Source organism: Gorilla gorilla, chromosome 8 (genome assembly GCF_029281585.2).
Source record: "Gorilla gorilla gorilla isolate KB3781 chromosome 8, NHGRI_mGorGor1-v2.1_pri, whole genome shotgun sequence".
Classification (NCBI taxonomy): Eukaryota; Metazoa; Chordata; class Mammalia; order Primates; family Hominidae; genus Gorilla; species Gorilla gorilla.
Genome location: NC_073232.2, coordinates 42574074 through 42594014, shown reverse-complemented (window position 1 = coordinate 42594014; position 19941 = coordinate 42574074). Strand labels below are relative to the sequence as shown.

The window sequence follows — 19941 nt, the reverse complement described above, 5'->3', positions numbered from 1 at the left end:
ATATGGACTATAGGACTTTAAGTCGCTGGCTTGATTTTCCCTGGATTGAATACTTAAAAGCAAATATATTGCAAGTCCTACCTTAAAGTAATCATTCTTTTTCAGACTTTCAAGGAAACTGGCCCAGAGTGGTGAGGCAGTCACAAGGGATTTCTTGCAGTCAGAAAAATGTGGGCTACATTTGGAGCATAAGATCTCAAATCCATGAGCCTAGATGAGATAGGTAGAATTTTTGTTACTAAGTTCCTTTTTTCCTGTATCTTATTATAACACATTACTTTTTTTCCATTGAGCCACACTCTAGAACTAGGTGACTGGATACATGGGCATTTGGACAATTATAACACTTTTTGAATTTTATGAAAAATATAAACTTATTCCCAAGTTTCTCAATCATTATAGATTACTAAAAACATAAAAGGAAAGAAAATAATATACAATAAAGATTCCTGCTCTCTTCAAAGAGATTCCTTTTCCTGCTGATTACAAAACCAGAAATTTACATTTATTTTTTGTTTGATTATGAACAGGGTTACAAAAGGTTTCTTGTCCAACAGAAATTATACATATATTGAACATGATCTCAGACATAGTAAAGAGAGGAAATCACTTCATTTTAAAAGTCCTTTGATTAAAAAAAATAATAGATGCACATGGCTAAATAATTCAAACAGGGAGCTTCCCTGATCAAGCTAGAGAACACCATTACCAACTTCTTGCACATCCTTTCAGAAGTAACCTACACACTGAAGTATTATGTGTGTGCCTCTCTGTATGCATAGCTTTCTACTCCACCCCTTTTGTTGCTCAATGGACGCATACACACTACTCTACACCTTGCTTTTTACACTTAACCATATACCTTGGAGATCACTTACATGAGCACACACAAATTCATCCATCTTACTTCATGGCTAGAGCACAATTTATCTAACTATTCCCCTACTAATGGACATTTAAGTAGTTTCCAGTCTCCTGCTACTATGAACAATGCTGTCATGACTATGCTCCATATATGTCCTTGTATATAGGTAAAATACATAGAGAATCATTTTCTAGAAGTGAAAATGCTGATTAAAAAGGTTTGTGCATTTTAAATGTTGATGAATACAGACGGTCCCCAACTTATGATGGTTTGACTTAACAATTTTTTGACTTTATGATGGTGTGAAAGCAATATGCATTAAGTAGAAACCTTACTTATAATTTTTATCTTTTTGCAGGCTAGCAATATACATACTGTCTCATGATGCTGGATACACAGTGGCAGCAAGCTGCAGTTGGCAATGTGATCACAAAGGCAATCAACCAATACTGTACTCTATAGTATACTGTATTCAATAAATTACATGACATATTCAACAGTTTATTATAAAATAGCCTTTGTGTTAGATGATTTTGCCCAACTGTATGCTAATGTAAGTATTCTGAGCCCATTTAAGGTAGGCTAGGCTAAGCTATGATGTTTGGTTGGTTGGCTGTATTAAATATATTTTTGACTTATGATATTTTCAATTTTTGACAGGTTTATCAGGAAGTTACCCCACTGTAAGTCAAGGAACATCTGTTTTGCCAAAATGTTCTCCTAAGGGATACAATCGATTTATATTCCTATCAACAATGTCTGAGAGTATTTTTCTCTATATATTCTCAACAACCCAGTATGTATTATCAAGTCGTTTGATACTTGCTAATAAATGATGAAAAACACTATTTTGAGGAAGAATCAATATCGTAAAAATGGCCATACTGCCCAAGGTAATTTATAGATTCAATGCCATCCCCATCAAGCTACCAATGACTTTCTTCACAGAATTGGAAAAAAACTACTTTAAAGTTCATATAGAACCAAAAAAGAGCCTGCATTGCCAAGTCAATCCTAAGCCAAAAGAACAAAGCTGGAGGCATCATGCTACCTGACTTCAAACTATACTACAAGCCTACAGTAACCAAAACAGCAAGGTACTGGTACCAAAACAGAGATATAGACTAATGGAACAGAACAGAGCCCTCAGAAATAATGCCACATATCTACAACTATCTCATCTTTGACAAACCTGACAAAAACAAGAAATAGGGAAAGGATTCCCTATTTAATAAATGGTGCTGGGAAAACTGGCTAGCCATATGTAGAAAGCTGAAACTGGATCCCTTCCTTATACCTTATACAAAAATTAATTCAAGATGGATTAAAGACTTAAATGTTAGACCTAAAACCATAAAAACCCTAGAAGAAAACCTAGGCAGTACCATTCAGGACATAGGCATGGGCAAGGACTTCATGTCTAAAACACCAAAAGCAATGGCAACAAAAGCCAAAATTGACAAATGGGATCTAATTAAACTCAAGAGCTTCTGCACAGCAAAAGAAACTACCATCAGAGTGAACAGGCAACCTACAGAATGGGAGAAAATTTTTGCAATCTACTTATCTGACAAAGGGCTAATATCCAGAATCTACAAAGAACTTAAACAAATTTACAAGAAAAAAACAAACAACCCCATCAACAAGTGGGCGAAGGACATGAACAGACACTTCTCAAAAGAAGACATTTATGCAGCCAAAAGACACATGAAAAAATGCTCATCATCACTCGCCATCAGAGAAATGCAAACCAAAACCACAATGAGATACCATCTCACACCAGTTAGAATGGTGATCATTAAAAAGTCAGAGAACAACAGGTGCTGGAGAGGATGTGGAGAAATAGGAACACTTTTACACTGTTGGTGGGACTGTAAACTAGTTCAACCATTGTGGAAGTCAGTGTGGCGATTCCTCAGGGATCTAGAACTAGAAATACCATTTGACCCAGCCATCCCATTACTGGGTATATGCCCAGAGGATTATAAATCATGCTGCTATAAAGACACATGCACATGTATGTTCATTGTGGCACTATTCACAATAGCAAAGACTTGGAACCAACCCAAATGTCCAACAATGATAGACTGGATTAAGAAAATGTGGCACATATACACCATGGAATACTATGCAGCCATAAAAAATGATGAGTTCATGTCCTTTGTAGGGACATGGATGAAGCTGGAAACCATCACTCTCAGCAAACTATTGCAAGGACAAAAAACCAAACACCACATGTTCTCACTCATAGGTGGGGAATTGAACAATGAGAACACACGGACACAGGAAGGCGAACATCACACACCGGGGCCTGTTGTGGGGTGGGGGGTGGGGGGAGGGGTGAGGGACAGCATTAGGATATATATCTAATATAAATGACGAGTTAATGGGTGCAGCACACCAACATGGCGCGTGTATACGTATGTAACAAACCTGCACGTTGTGCACATGTACCCTAAAACTTAAAGCATAATAATAAAAAAAAAGAAAATCTAGACATTCCTATCAATGTCTAGATTGTAACATTTTTGAAAGCAAACAAAAAAAAAAAAAGAAAAACACTATTTTGTAGCTTTAAAGTGCATTTCTTTTATTATGAGTTAAGATTCAATATTTTTCATATGTTTAAATTAAAGGTCACCTGTATTTCCTTTTCTGTGGACTATGTTCATAGTTCTGAACATTTTAAAATTAATTGGCTAGTATTATCTTTTTCATATTGACTTAAAGGAACACTTTATGTATTAGAGAAGTCAGCTCTTTTTCATTTAGATTGCAAATATAACACTTTTTCCAGATTTGCTTTTGACTTTATTTATGGAGTTTTTCTTTCCTGTGCAGAAATGTTCAATTTTTGCATAATCAAATTCATCAGTCTTCCCTTTATAGCTTCTGGTTTCAAGTCATGCATAGAAAGGCCTTTCCTATTCAAATTATAAAAGGTTCTTGGTTTTTTTTCAAATTGTATAGTTTCAATTTTTATGTTCAAATATTTGATCCAATTGGAATTTATTTTGGTATAGGTATTAGGGAATCAACTTCAATTTTTCAGATGACTTCAGACTTGTCCCATCATCACTTACTAAGTAATCCATTTTTTTCATTCTAATTTGAAATGCCACATTTTACTGCATTCTTACATAAACAGGGTGTATTTCTGGACTTTGTATATTGTGCCACTATTCTAGTAAGAGCCCATTTACATAAAGAAAGAAAACAACATTTTCTGGTTCAACATTACCAATTTCATGCCCAATTCATGGGCTCGGTACTGGGGATCAGATGGAGGAGGCAGCCTGTATCCACTCCGCCGGTCTGGCACAAACCTTTGTTGCACCAATTGTGCATACAGACATTTAGTGAATGTGACCTGGGCATCAAGACACAAAATACGTGAGTCTTTTCCGGAAATTAAGATTGTGAATAACACTTCACAGTTAAATATAATGAGAAGTCCATTTATAAGCTTCATATTCATATGAAATGCAAAAAAGATTCAACCTATTCATTGCCTACTTGTTTTTAGTAACAGCTTTATTGAGATACAACTCACATACCATAAAATTTACCCTACTGCTGGCCAGGCATGGTGGTTCATGCCTGTAATCCCAACAGTTTGGGAGGCCGAGGTGGGCAGATCATCTGAGGTCAGGAGTTTGAGACCAGCCTGGCCAACATGGTGAAACCCCATCTCTACTAAAAATACAAAAATAAGCCAGGCATGGTGGCGCACGCCTCTAATCCCAGCTACTCGGGAGGCTGAAGCAGGAGAATTGCTTGAACCCGGGAGGTGGAGGAAGTTGCAGTGAGCTGAGATTGCTCCACTGCACTCTGGCCTGGGCAACAGAGCAAGACACTGTTGCAAAAAAAAAAAAAAAAAAAAAAATTTTTACCCTACTGCCTACTTTTTAGTAATCACTAGTAAAATTCTTATCATTAGTTACATTATACAGCAATTAAATGTCTGGAAGATAAAGATAATTCATTTTTTCTTTTTCTGAGACAGGGTCTTGCTCTGTTGCAGAGACTGGAGTGCAGTGAGCAATCATGGCTCACTGAAGCCTCAGGGATAGGGTTTCACCATGTTGGCCAGGCTGGTCTCAAACTCCTGACCTCAGGTGATCTGCCCACCTTGGCCTCCCAAACCTCCTGGGGTCAAGCAATCCTCCTACCTCAGCCTCCCAAGTAGCAGGGATTACAGGCGCCCACCACCACACCTAGCTAATTTTTTTATTTTTTGTAGCGATGGGGTTCACCATGTTGCCCAGTCTGGTCTCAAACACCTGGGCTCAAGTGATCCACCTGCCTTGGTCACCCAAAGTGCTGGGATTACAGGTGTGAGCCACCATGCCCGGCCAAGAATAATTCTTAATTCTCTGGAAGAGATGAAATGTTTTATTGTTAAGAAGGAAATAATTAGGCCGGGTGCGGTGGCTCACACCTGTAATCCCAGCACTTTGGGAGGCTGAGGTGGGTGAATCACTTGAGGTCAGGAGTTCGAGACCAGTCTGGCCAACATGGCAAAACACCATCTAAAAATAAAAAAATCAGCTGGGCGTGTTGGGAGGTGACTGTAATCCCAGCTACTCCGGAGGCAGGAGAATCGCTTGAGCCCAGGAAGCAGAGGTTGCAGTGAGCTGAGATGGCTCCACTACACTCCAGCCTGGGTGAGAGAGTGAGACTCTGTCTCAAAAAAAAAAAAAAAAAAAAGGAAATAATTATAGAAATAGAAACATATGGTCAAAAATAGCTATAAAACATTGAGTATAAAATGGGGAGGCAGGTCTCTTGAAAATTTCCTTCACTGGGTGCAAGAAAAGAAAAAACATGTATAGTTTGAGCATCCCAAATGTAAATATCTGAAATCTAAAATGTTCCAAAATTCAAAACTTTTTGAGTCCCAACGATATGCTCAAAGTTTTGAGATTTCAGAATTTTCAGATTTGAGATGCTCAACTAGTAAGTTTAATGCAAATATTCCAAAATCCAAATAAATCTGAAATCTGAACTACTTCTGGTCCCAAGCATTTCAGATAAGGAATATTCAATCTATATTAACATGCTATGAAGAAACAGAATATTTCCTTTTTTTTCTAGAGAACAATTAAAATAATGTTTCATTCACTGAGCACTGAGAAATGTAAAAAGAAAAAAATAATAATGTTTCAACTCTGTTTCCAGTAAGAGAAACTAAATGACCAAGATAGAAATCTCACCGATGTCATTATTCGTGTTTCAGGCAAGAATGTCTTGAAAACACGACAAGCTCGCAGGTCAATAGGGTCTCGTAGGTAAAATGCCTGGACTGCTGCAGCCACCAATCTGGGGCGCTGCTTTAGCACTGCCACAATGCCAGCTGGAAGGAAGCAGTGTGCTCGATGAAGTGAGGCCTGAATTTTTTCTGGGTACCTGGGACAGGTAACATAATTACTTTCATTTTACAGTATATAAATACCTAGAATTCTTATACCATTCACATTCTTTTTGACATCTCTTTGTTCATCAAGAGCAGTACGTAGAGAGTGACAAGAGAGATGAGAAAAGATACTGTATATACACTTAAGAATATACGAGAGAGGGAAAGAAAAAAGTAGGAAGACATGGAAAATAAAGAAAAGGGATTATTGTAGCTCTACAAAAACAAAACAACTTTGGGAGGCCGAGGCAGGTGGATCACGAGGTCAGGAGATTGAGGCCATCCTGGCTAACACGGTAAAACCCCATCTCTACTAAAAATACAAAAAATTAGCTGGGCGTGGTGGCATACGCCTGTAGTCCCAGCTACTTGGGAGGCTGACGTAGGAGAATCGCTTGAACCCGGGAGGCAGAGGTTGCAGTGAGCCAAGATCACGCCACTGCACTCCAGCCTGGGCGACAAGAGCAAAACTCCATCTCAAAAACAAAACAAAACAAAAATACCTATTATACTTTGGAATAAAGATAAAATCAGAGTTTATTCTTCTAAAAGAATGGTACAAAGTATGCTGAAGCTAAAAGAGATTTTTTTTTTTTATTTATTATTATTTTTGAGACGGAGTCTCGCTCTGTCACCAGGCTGGAGGGCAGTGGTGCAACCTCGGCTCACTGTAACCTCCACCTCCCTGCAACCTCCACCTCCCAGGTTCAAGTGATTTTCCTGCCCTCAGTCTCCCAAGCAGCTGGGACTACAGGGGCCTGCCACCACGCCCGGCTAATTTTTTGTATTTTCAGTAGAGACGGGGTTTCACCATGTTGGTCAGGATGGTCTCGATCTCTTGACCTTGTGATCCACCCGCCCTGGCCTCCCAAAGTGCTGGGATTACAGGCGTGAGCCACCGCGCCCGGCCAAAAAGATTTTTAATATTGTTAATACCTGAATGGTGCTTAATATTTAATAGGCACCCAAATTTGAATGGATGAATGAATATGTAATTAGGCTAAGACCTTTCTTTTCTGAATAAAAGCTAAAGTTTTATTCAGAAACTGAATTCTGACATAGGTCAAAGAATCCCATATACAGACCCAGAACAACAGAAAAAACCTGAGCACCTTGTTTGTGCTCCATTAGGTTTCTACTTTTTTTTTTTTTTTTTTTTTTTTTGAGATGGAGTCTCCTACTGTCACCCAGGCTGGAGTGCAGTGGCGTGATCTCAGCTCACTGCAACCTCCGCCTCCCGGGTTCAAGCGATTCTCCTTGCCTCAGCCTCCAAAGCAGCTGAGATTACAGGCACCTGCCACCACGCCCCGTTATTTTGTTTTTGTATTTTTAGTAGAGATGGGATTTCACTACGTTGGCCAGGCTGGTCTTGAACTCCTGACCTCATGATCCGCCCCCTGCTCAGCCTCCCAAAGTGCTGGGATTACAGGTGCGAGCCATCGCTCCAGGCCCATGAAGTTTCTATTTTTAAAGGTCTCAAATTTTTTACCCATGGATATAGCTAATACTCAGCCACAATACCTAAGGTAAATAAATGCAAAAATATTGGGACAAGATTGTAACACTTCTCAATGGGAATTTAAAGATGTATCTGTTTCCTGATTTTAAAATCTGTAAGTTTAATTTACTAGTCTATTTCATAAAGAGGAATGAAGACAAAATGAAAATTAGCATTAATCTAGGTGAAAGGTATTTTACAGTCAAAGAAAGACTGATCAACTCCAACAGAGCTTTAAGGAAAACAAACAAAAATCAAAGAAAGACTGAACTACACGAAACCAAAAGGTTCCTTAATTAGCAATGAAAGTGATATTTTTCTTACCCTCTGATGCGCCTATTCACAGCAGCTCGTATAGATTCTGAAGCAAGTATTTTTTCTGAATGTGCTGTGATTATATTCAATGCTTGTGGAATTGTTGGGGGTGTGGTGGGTAACCAAGATTCTGCTCCAGATTTTCTTGGTGCAGGAATAATACACAATTCCCCATGGCGGAAAAATACCTGCAAACGGTACATTTCAATTTTCACAGTGGGCACTGGCAAACTGCAGGTACATATGAATGTAATGCAGCAAGATTTCATCTCTATAAATTTTCTGAACTTGGGTATACTTACCCTATTGGTGCTATTATCAGGATCCAGCCATTTAGGGAGAAAGTCAGCAGCTTCTATTAACAAGAATTCACCATCATTGTCTTCAATCCTAATGCAAGAAAATTTCCAATTTTGCATTCAAAAAGCATATATCTGCTAGTAACTAAAACAGTTTCATTCTAATACATTTTCCTCTTCATCTTGGTAAATATTTGAGTATGTACTATGTGCAGATGGCTATAAGAAAGCAAAATATTTAAGATAACATTAAGCACTGAAGGAGACTGTAAGATTGTAAGGAGGAGTTGAAGGTAGATATGATAAGGAGAGAAGATAAGCAATTTACATAAAGAAATATTAGACAAAAATATGAAAATATACAAAAGTACTACAGGGTTCCAAAAGAAAAAAAAGAAACACATAGCTGAGATTAGAAAAGCCTTCATGTAGGAGGTGTTATTTGGGCCTGAAAAGATAATTATTATTTCTGCCTCATTTGCATCACTTTTTTTTTTTTATTTTGGAGACGGAGTCTCGCTCTGTCACTCAGGCTAGAGTGCAGTGGTATGATCTCGGCTCACTGCAACCTCCACCTCTTGTTTTCAGGCAATTATCCTGCCTCAGCCTCCCGAGTAGTTGGGATTACAAGTGCCCGCCATCATGCCCAGCTAATTTTTGTATTTTTAGTAGAGATAGGGTTTCGCCATGTTGCCCAGGCTGGTCTCGAACTCCTGACCTCAAGTGATCCGCTCACCTCAGCCTCCCAAAGTGCTAGGATTACAGGTGTGAGCCACCACGCCTGGCCCGTATCACTTTTTTAAATTTAATTTTTTAAAATAGGTTATACATTCACATGGTTACATTTTTTTAAAAAAAGTATTAAAAGTTACATGGCCAGGTGCAGTGGCTCACGCCTGTAATCCCAGCACTTTGGGAGGCCGAGGTGGGCGGATCACCTGAGGTCAGGAGCTCAAGACCAGCCTGACCAACATGGAGAAACCCCGTCTCTACTAAAAATACAAAAAAAATCAGCCAGGCGTGGTGGCCCATGCCTGTAATCCCAGCTACTCGGGAGGCTGAGGTAGGAGAATTGCTTGAACCTGGGAGGCAGAGGTTGTGGTGAGCCGAGATCGCACCATTGCATTCCAGCCTGGGCAACAAGAGCGAAACTCCATCTCAAAAAAAAAAAAAAAAAGTTACAAAATAAAAAAGTCTCCCTCCTACTTTTGTCCCTATCTGCTCAACCCTACATGCATCACTGCTGTTTCTTGTATATCCTTCTAGAGTTTGCTTACACATAATCTAGCTATAGAAATATATATTTGTATTTTCTCCCTTTTTTACACAAGACACGGCATATTTTATATACTGTTATATATCATTCTAGCTCTATACTTCTATTTTTATTATTTTATTTTATTTTATTTTATTTTTGAGACAGAGTCTCACTCTGTTGCACAGGCTGGAATGTAGTGGTGCAATCACACTCACTGCAACCTCTACCTCCTGGGCTCAAGTGATTCTCCTGCCTCAGCCTCCCGAGTAGCTGGGACCACAGGCATGGGCCACCACACATGGCTAATTTTTGTATTTTTAGTAGAGATGGGGTTTCACCACGTTGGCCAGGCTCGTCTCGAACTTCTGACCTCATATGATGCTTCCGCTTCGACCTCCCAAAGCGTTGGGATTACAGACGTGAGCCACCGCCCCAGGCCTACAATGTATTGTGTTCTTGAAACTTGCTAAGGCAGTAGATTTTAAATGTTCGCACCACACACAAAAAAATAAGTATGTGAAGTAATGTATGTTATGAGCTCAATTCAGCCATCCTACAATATATATGTATTTCAAGACAACATGTTATACATAATAAATATATAAAATTTTTATTTATCAATTTTAAAAATAGGCTGGGTGCAGTGGCTCACACCTGTAATCCCAGCACTTTGGGAGGCTGAGGCAGGTGGATCACTTGAGGTCAGGAGTTTGAGACCAGCCTGGCCAACATGGTGAAACCTTGTGTCTACAAAAAATACAAAAATTAGCCAGGTGTGGTGGTGCACGCCCATAGCCCCAGCTACTCAGGAGGATGAGGTACGAGAATTGCTTGAGCCCGGGAGGCAGAGGTTGCAGTGAGCCGAGATTGTTCCACTGCAGTCCAGTCTGGGCAAGAGAGTGAGAGGCTGTCTCAAAAAAATAAAATAAAATAAAATAGAGCACAGTGGCATGTGTCTGTAGTACCAGCTACTTGGGAGACTGAGGCAGGAGAATGGCTTGAGCCCAGGAGTTCAAGTCCCGCCTGGGCAAAATAGTAAGACCCCGTCTTTAAAAAACTAAATAAATAATAAATAAATTTAAAACATTTAAAAATTTTAAATAAATTTATTTAAAGATAAAAATAAAATGAGTTATCACTTAGATTTACATCCTGAAATATTTAAGGATCGAATGACAGCTACAGATGAAATAATAATGACCATGAGTTGGTAATTGTTGAAGCTGGATAATGGGAACATGTGGGTTCATTCTCTCTACTTTAATGTATGTTTAAAATTTAAATAATAAGTTTTCAAGGTTTTTTTCTCCCTTCTATTTTGTTCTGTTGGGAAAGAGGTTGAGTGGGTAAAAAAAGATCAGAATTTGGGTGCTGACTAGGAAAACTAGGACAAAATATAAGTGGGCGGAACGCCCTCTGCTGGCAACACGTGGTAATTACAGAAAACTCAGGTCCCGTTTTTAACGTAATGTTACCTACTTTGCTTCCTATACAATTGTTCACTGACTTCTCTTTAAATTGTTTCTGTGTATGATTTCTCAAAAAATATAGCTATGGTCTAGTAGAGGAATACATATTTAAAAATACGTGAAATATATGTGTATGTGTATGAATGGAATTTTATTTTTCAAAGATCCACAAGGAATTTAATGGTGATTACTTCTGGGAAGCAAGAGCAGTAGAAACCTTTGCATCTTTTGAATTTTGTTTACCACATGTATTTGTTTTTTCATAATTAGAATTTTAAAAAGAAAACCTAAAATAAGTAGGTTTTATTTGAACTCTTTTGGAAGTTGAACTCTTTGACAGTACTTTAATTTTTTTTTTTTTTTTTTTTTTTTTGAGACAGAGTTTCACTCTTGTTGCCCAGGCTGGAGTGCAATGGCGCGATCTCGGCTCACCGCAACCTCCGCCTCCCAGGTTCAAGCAATTCTCCTGCCTCAGCCTCCCGAGTAGCTGTGATTACAGGCATGCACCACCATGCCTGGCTAATTTTGTATTTTTAGTAGAGACAGGGTTTCTCCATGTTGAGGCTGGTCTCGAACTCCTGACCTCAGATGATCTGCCTGCCTCGGCCTCCCAAAGTGCTGGGATTACAGGTGTGAGCCACCGTGCCTGGCCGTGTACTTTAATTCTTTCTCAAGAAAAGGAAGCCACAAGAGAAGAGAAAGAAAACACAGATATGGCTGGGCGCGGTGGCTTACGCCTGTATTCCCAGCACTTTGGGAGGCCAAGGTGGGTGGATCACCTGAGGTCAGGAGCTCCAGAGACTAGCCTGGCCAACATGGTGAACCCTTGTCTCTACTAAAAATACAAAATTAGCCAGGCGTGGTGGTGCACACCTGTAATCCCAGCTACTTGGGAGGCTGAGGCAGGAGAATCGCTTGAACCCGGAAGGTGAAGATTGCAGTGAGCCCAGATCACACCACTGCACTCCAGCCTGGGTGACAGAGCAAGACTGTCTCAAAAAAAAAAAAAAAAAGAGCAAATCTGTACAATTTCCAGCAGACCACAGGAGAAAAATAAATTACTAAATAGATAAAAATGTAGTCACTTTGTTTCAGTAATAGAATTCCTTTAGAATAATTAAAATAACTACAATACCTTGCTACTAACTCTGGAAATTCCTTTGTGATCTGCTTTATTACATAAACAATAAACCATTCATCCTCAATGTTATCCCCAAACTTTGTCACGCCAAACATATGAGCAGGAACACCTCCTAAAAACAAGAGAAAAGCAACCATGTAACCAGATAAATTTGTTACTGCAAATAAAATGCACATAATCATTCAACTGAATACACATTCATTGACTGATTGCTCTAAGTACTGGGGAGCAGGGGTTGCAATCCTGAAGAAGAAGCCTACTCCTGAGGAGCTCAGGGTAAAACAAGACAACCAAATGATCTCAAAACAAGATAATGAACTCTAGAACAGGAGTGTGCAGTAAGGGCTATGTGAGTATAAAGGAGGGGATATCTGTGCTATGCTTGCCTGGAGGAATGACAAGAGGTGAGCTTTCCAGAAAAATGGAAAAGTATGTGCAAAGGCACAGAGGCATGATGTACAGAGTATGTATGTATAGAGTATTCTGGGAATACCAGGACGCTAGATTTGGATGGAGCAGAAGTTTTCAAACATGTGCACTATTCACAAACACATGGAAACTAAACAACAACACACTCTTGGAATAAATCACAGGGAAATTAGAAAATATCTTGGGACAAATAAAAATGAATGCGCATCATACCAAAACTTAAGGAATTCAGTGAAAGCAGTGCTAAAAAGGAAGTTTGTAGTTGTGAAAGATCTCAAATCAACAACCTATACCTCAAAAAAAAAAAAAAAAAAAAAAACTAAACCCAAACCTAGCATAAGGAAGGAAATAATAAACATTACAGCAGAGAGAAATAAAATAGAGACCAGAAAAAATAATAGAAAAACAAAACAGCTAAGTTGGGTTTTTTTAAAAGATTGACAAACTATTAACTTGATTAACCAGGAATAAGAGCAAATACTCAAATAACTAAAATCGGAAATGAAAGAGGGGACAGTACAACTTATGTCATAGAAATAAGAAGGATAAGAGAATTCTACGAACAATGGTATACCAGTAAGTTGGATAACCTATAAGAAATCGACAAATTCCTAGAAACACAACCTGTCAAGACTGGATCATGAGAAATACAAAAATCTGAACAGATCTATAACTAGTAAGGAGATTGAATCAATAATCCAAAAGCTCCTAACAAAGAAAAGCTGGCTTCACCGGGGAATTCTTCCAAACATTTAAAAAATTTGACACCAATCCTCCTCAAAATCTTCCAAAAAAATAAAAGGGAGGGAATTCCCAAATTCCTTCTGAGGCCAGCATTACCCTAATACCAAAGCCAGACAAAGACAATATAAGAAAGCTGTAGATCAATATCCCTGATGAGTATCAATGCAGAAATCCTTAACAAAATATCAGCAATCTGAATTCAACAACACATTAAATAGATTATTCACCACGACCAAGCGAGATTTATTCCTGGGATGCAAGGATGGTTCAACACATGAAAATCAATGTACAGTTAATATCCCACATCAACAGAATGAAGGTCAAACAAGTGCATTACAGAGTGTCTCAAGAGCTGCCATGGCAAACAATAGGTAGAAGAACAGCCCAACCAACTCTTCTTCTCCCCACCCCAGATCTCAAGTTTCTTCAACTAGAGAACTCCAATTAAAGTAACTATTTTTGTCTATATTAGACTTTGATTTAAATTTCATCTTGAAGCAATGGGAACTACTGAAGGATATTAAGCAGGAGAGTGACACAATCAAATTTGTGTTTTACAAACATAACCAGCAACAGTGTGAGGAACTAGAAAGACAGGAACCAGAGAGGTAAGTTAGGAGGCTGTTGTTTTCCAGATGTAGAGATAAAGAGGGTCTACACTGAAGCCAAATAGATGTAGAGAAGGGGTCACATTTTAGAAGCATTCAGGATTTAGCATCTGACTGAACATGGTGAAGTGAGGAACTGATTATGATTTTGAATTACTGACTAGCTTGGATAACTGGGTGGATGGCAATGCCATTAAACAAGATAAGAAAACAGTAAAAATGGTTTTCTAGAGGACGGATAAAGGGTTGGTTTTAGATGTGCTACACCAATGTGACAGTGTTCTTGCCAATAAATATCGTATGTATTTCAATGAATAAGAGCTCAATAAAATTAACAGTAAGATATGTAGCAATTGTTGCCAAAAGATAACAGATACGCACTAAACTGAGAGTATCCCAGTGATGTACACTTGTGATGTATACATGGGGGGTATATCTTGTGATGGTATCACAAGATGCCAGGCTCCTGATCCCAAATAAGACCTCACATAAGTCACTGTGTAAGGAGAGACTTGGTCACCTACCCATGATTTATTTTCATAAAACTATAAGAAATGATAGAACTGTAATGTGACCAGTTCCCCACCAGACTACTTAAGGGTATATGTCTGCTGCTTAAACTTCAAAGGCCAGCTGGCAAGCCAAAGCCATCGTGCCCAGCAGAGGAGCAGGTCCTGAGAACCCAAACATTGCAGGGCATAGCTGGGAACATACCAAGGAAAACAATGTCATTGCATATACGCAGTAGGCAAAGAGCCAAAAAATTAGCTTACAAGCAACTTAAATATGGGAGGTGGGGTGGATTTCTAGAGCTGTCCTGATGCTGCCCAGGAGTGTCTTGTCTGTAAGTCCTAATAAACTCATCTACTTGCCAAGATAGACCTGTCCGAGTCATTCTTTGGTCTCTCCGCTCCCTCCTAGTTTAATCCTGGGTTTTTCTCATAACAGGACAGAGTGCCATATTTTGCCAGAGGTCAGATCTCAAGCACCAACAACACAGGGAAGCAATGAAGAAACCTCAAAATGCTTGTAAGTGGCAAATATTAGTCATAAAGCCCAATTATTTATCTTTATAAGCCGGGCAGAGCCACTCAGATCCTCACCAAAATGGCTATATGAAACAAGGCAGCCTACCGAACACATCATCAAAATAACGAATCCTGAGTAACAGCAAAAGGAACCATGATTAAAGCCAGATGCCTGAAACTATTTAGTATAGATACTTAGATACATTATGGCATAGTGTAGTAACTAAAGTTCAAAAGAATAGCCATGAGTTTAATAACGTTTAGTATATGCTAATTCCTAAGGCAAATTTAGAAAGTTTTCATTAATATGATTTTTTAAAAAAAAAGCTTTAAGGCTAACTGAATATAGAAAAGTATTACTCATCTAAAAAGTTTAGTGTATTAATCTCTTCCTGGCAACACTGAATGAAGCGTGGACTATTACACATCACTGTTGTCAGGATAACATTAAAAGTCACACTAATCCAAACAAGTAAAAGAGCCTTACCTTTCCCAGGTTTATATTTAAGATTGAAAGGCTGATTCTGCCAGATGTAGGGGACCAGCATAGGTGCAAACTGAGTCATTATTCTCTCAATGTACTTCTGAAGAATCTCTTTATGTTTATCTGAGTCCCTTGACTCATCTGGTATCAGGAACAGGCAGTACTCCACTGTGTCTTCCATCGTAGCAAGCTTCATGGTTTCTTCCATTCTTCTTTGAAAACTATGTTTAAAGTTCCAAAATATAAACCACATAGAACAATGCGGAAGTAACATCTGAACTCTTTTAGATGGTTCTATGAATATTGTTTTCTAAAATTTAGTTAGGCCGGGCACAGTGGTTCATGCATGTAATCCTATCACTTTGGGAGGCCGAGACAGGCAGATCACTGGAGGTCAGGAGTTTGAGACCAGCCTGGCCAACATGGTGAAACCCCGTCTCTACTAAAAATACAAAAATTAGCTGGGTGTGGTGGCATGCACCTGTGATCCTAGCTACTCGGGAGGCTAAAGCAGGAGAATCACTTGAACCTAGGAGGCAGAGGTTGCAATGAGCCGAGATCATGCCACTGCACTCCAGCTTGGGTGACAGAGCAAGGCTCCAACTAAAAAAAATAAATAAATAAAAATTAAAAATAAAAAAATAAAATTTAGCCACATACCATCACCATGGTTTTTGCCTTAACCATACACCACCTACAGTAATATTTATTTAATTTTTTTAAACTTTATTTATTTATTTGAGATGGAGTTTCACTCTTGTTGCCTAGGCTGGAGTGCAGCGGCATGATCACAGCTCATTGCAACCTCCACCTCTTGGGCTCAAGCCATCCTCCCACCTCAGCCTCCCAAGTAGCTGGGACCACAGGTGCATGCCACCATGCCCAGCTAACTTTTTTTGTATTTTTAGTAGAGGCAAGGTTTTGCCATATTGCCCAGGCTGGCCTAGAACTCCTGAGCTCAAGCAGTTCTTCCACCTTGGTCTCCCAAAGTGCTGGGGTTATAGGCACCTGGCCTAATATTATTTTTAATGATTCTTTACACTTAAAACTTTATCTTTAAAATTACGTTAAAAGGAAACCTTGATATAATACAGTGAATAGAAATCTAGTATCACATTCCCCAATTAGTAAGTATGTAAGAATAAAATCTTTACTTTTTATATTTTTCCTATTTTGGAAGTGAAGAATGAAATTTTCAATGTTTGCCCTTGTACTAGCAGTGGTATGTGTAATATATTTCGAGAAACACTGCACTAACACCTACTGTTTACATACTATCAAAAACCCCAGTTCTGCCACTAATTAGTTGTGCCACTGTGGACATTTCACTTTCTCTTTCTGGGTTTTTTTCTTTAATTTAGGATAAGTTATCTACCATCTCTAAAATCTCTCCCTGCTTTAAAATTTTGTTATTTAAACTCTAAAGTACAATCTCTCTTGCTCTACAGAATGTACATCTCTCTCTTTTACGAACATTGTATGGCGTAGAGGAATTCAGAACTACAAAACATTCATGTCCTGTCATTTTACCTCTGTCCTAAATTTGCCCCTTTTTCAAGTCTCATGGGATGGTAGGTATATCTTTCTTTTCTTTTTCTTTTTTTTTTTTTTTTTTGAGATGGAGTCTCGCTCTGTCGCCCAGGCTGGAGTGCAGTGGAGTGATCGCAGCTCACTGCAACCTCTGCCTCCCAGGTTCAAGTGATTCTTTTGCCTCAGCCTCCCAAGTAGCTGGGACTATAGGCGCACGCCACCATACCTGGCTAATTTTTGTATTTTCAGTAGAGACGGGGTTTTACCATATTGGCCAGGCTGGTCTCAAACTCCTGACCTCATGATCCACCTGCCTCGGCCTCCCAAAGCGCTGTTTTTTTCTTTTAATTTTTAAGGGTAAATAGTAGGTGTATATATTTATGGGGTACATGAGATATTTTGATACAGGTATACAATGCATAATAAGCACCTCAGGGTAAATGAGATATCCATTGCCTTAAGCATTTATCCTTTGTGTTACAAACAATCTAATTATACTCTTTTAGTTATTTTTATTAAAAAAAATTTCTGTAGCCAGGACATGCTCTCATCTGAACTTCGTTATTTTTAAATGTACAATTAAATTATTATTTACTATAGTCACCCTGTTGTGCTACCAAATACTAGTTTTCATTCACTCTATTTTTTTTGTACCCTTTAACCATCCCACTCCCCCACAAACCCTCTGCAACCCTTCCCAGCTTCTGGTAACCATCCTTCTACTTGCTATCTCCATGAGTTCAACTGTTTTAATTTTTAGCTCCTACAAATTAGTGAGAACATTTGAAGTTTATCTTTCTGTGCCATCCTTATTTCACTTCCATCCAGTTCCACTTGCTCTTCAGTTCCATCCATGTTGTTACAAATAACAGAATCTCATTTTTTTTTTATGGCTGAAAAGCACTCCATTGTGTGTATGTGCCACATTTTCTTCATTATCTGTTGATGGACACTAAGGTTGCTTCCAAATCTTGGCTACTGAGAATAGTGCTGCGATAAACATGGGAGTGCAGATATCTCTTTGATATACTGATTTCCTTTCTTTTGGGTAAATACCCAACAGTGGGATTGCTGGATCATATAGTAGCTCTATTTTTAGTTTCTTGAGGAATCTCCAAAACTGTTCTCCATAGTGACTGCACTAATCTACATTCTCACCAACAGTGTTTTATCCAAATCCTTGCCAGCATTTGTTATTGCCTGTCTTATGGATAACAGCCATTTTAACTGGGGTGAGATGCTATCTTATTGTAGTTTTGATTTGCATTTCTCTGATAAGCAATGATATTGAGCACCTTTTCATAAACCTGTTTGCCATTTTTATGTCTTCTTTGAGAAATGTCTATTCAGAGTTTTTATCCAATTCTTAATCAATTATTAGACTGCTTCCTAGAGAGTTGTTTGAACTCCTTATATATTTTGGTTATTAATCCCTTGTCAGATGGGTAGTTTGCAAATATTTTCTCCCATTCTGTGGGTTCTCTCTTCACTTTGTTGATTGTTTCCTTTGCTGTGCAGAAGCTTTTTAACTTGATGTGCTCCCATTTGTACATTTTTGTTTTGGCTGCCTCTGTTTGTGAGGTATTACTCAGGAAATCTTTGCCCACTTTAATGTCCTAGAGAGTTTCCCCAATATTTCCTTTTAGTAGTTTCATAGTTTGAGGGCTTAGATTTAAGTCTCTAATCCATTTTGACTTGATTTTTGTATATGGTGGGAGGTAGTGGGTCTGGTTTCATTCTTCTGCATACGGGTATCAGTTTTCCCAGTACCATTTATTGAAGAGACTGTCTTTTCCCCAGTGTATGTTTTTGGTACCTTTGCTGAAAATGAATTCACTGCAGACATATGGATTTGTTTCTGGGTTCTCTATTCTGTTCCTGTTTTTATGCCAGTGCCATGCTGTTTTGGTTACTATAACTCTGTTGTATAATCTGAAGTCGGGTAATGTGATTCTTCCAGTTTTGTTCTTTTTGCTCAGGATAGCTTTGGCTATTCTGGCTCTTTTGTGGTTCCATATAAATTTTAGGATCTTTTTTCTATGACTGTGAAGAATGTCATTGGTATTTTGATGGAGGTTGCATTGATACCTCTTAATTTTCTAAGGGTTTTCCTTACTTATCTCTTAATTTTCTAAGGGTTTTCCTAAATAAGAGTACTAGTTTATTCTTGCTGCCAGGTGATGCTTGGTAAAGAAAGAAATGGCGGTGGATGGACCACCCTAACTCCATGATTCCAATCTTACTCAGCTTTCTAAGAGACTCATAAGGAACCTGCTTCTTCTTATCCAGACACCCACTCACCACAGTCTAACCAAATCATCATTTTGCCTTTCAACCCAGAGGGACAGACAGTAATTTTACCCATCCACCCCATAACGCCAAACACACGTCATCATGCAGAATTTGGTGTCAGAACTGGAAGGGACTCTATGATGACTCAGGCTAATGCCTCACTGTACATATGAGAAAACCCAGAGTACAGAAAAAGAAGCGACCAAGCAGCAGGAGCTTGACTTGGAGTCTAGTGCTCTTTACCCAGTCTAGGCTCCCTCCTGCCATCTAACAAAATGAAGCCAATTTCTCTTACGGTTCTAGGGCCTCTCCTTCGCGTCTCTGCTGTGGCACCTTTCCTTAGCCGCCTCTCCGACTGCGAGAGCTGATCGAGAGCTGCCACCGGCCGCCGAAGCCTGGATCAGGCTCTGTCCCGACGCCTGACCGGAACCTGAAGCCAGCGGAAATCCTGAGAGAAAGTCTGAAACCCACTCAGTCCTCGAAACCTTGTTTGTCGTCACTGCTGTGCGTCGGCGGGAGCATTTTACGAGTGCCCGGGGGCCTTCGTCACTTCCGCCCCCGCGGC

At 39.1% G+C, this 19941-nt stretch overlaps 1 protein-coding gene across 3 annotated transcripts in view; it reads right to left on the bottom strand.

Annotated features, from left to right (window-relative positions):
* ECD (ecdysoneless cell cycle regulator) overlaps positions 1–19940 on the bottom strand; it is a 59374-nt gene extending 39434 nt beyond the window's left edge. For all 3 annotated transcript variants that reach the window (XM_063709729.1, XM_055353493.2, XM_031015175.3), the window contains exons 1-8: positions 19672–19940; positions 15558–15775; positions 12256–12373; positions 8397–8484; positions 8104–8282; positions 6082–6274; positions 4107–4235; positions 82–210 (exon numbers count right to left, since the gene is read on the bottom strand). In XM_063709729.1, the coding sequence (XP_063565799.1) occupies positions 82–210; positions 4107–4235; positions 6082–6274; positions 8104–8282; positions 8397–8484; positions 12256–12373; positions 15558–15762 (1041 nt within the window). In that variant the 5' untranslated portion in view covers positions 15763–15775; positions 19672–19940. The remainder of the gene's footprint in view (positions 1–81; positions 211–4106; positions 4236–6081; positions 6275–8103; positions 8283–8396; positions 8485–12255; positions 12374–15557; positions 15776–19671) is intronic.
* Position 19941: the final 1 nt, after the last annotated feature.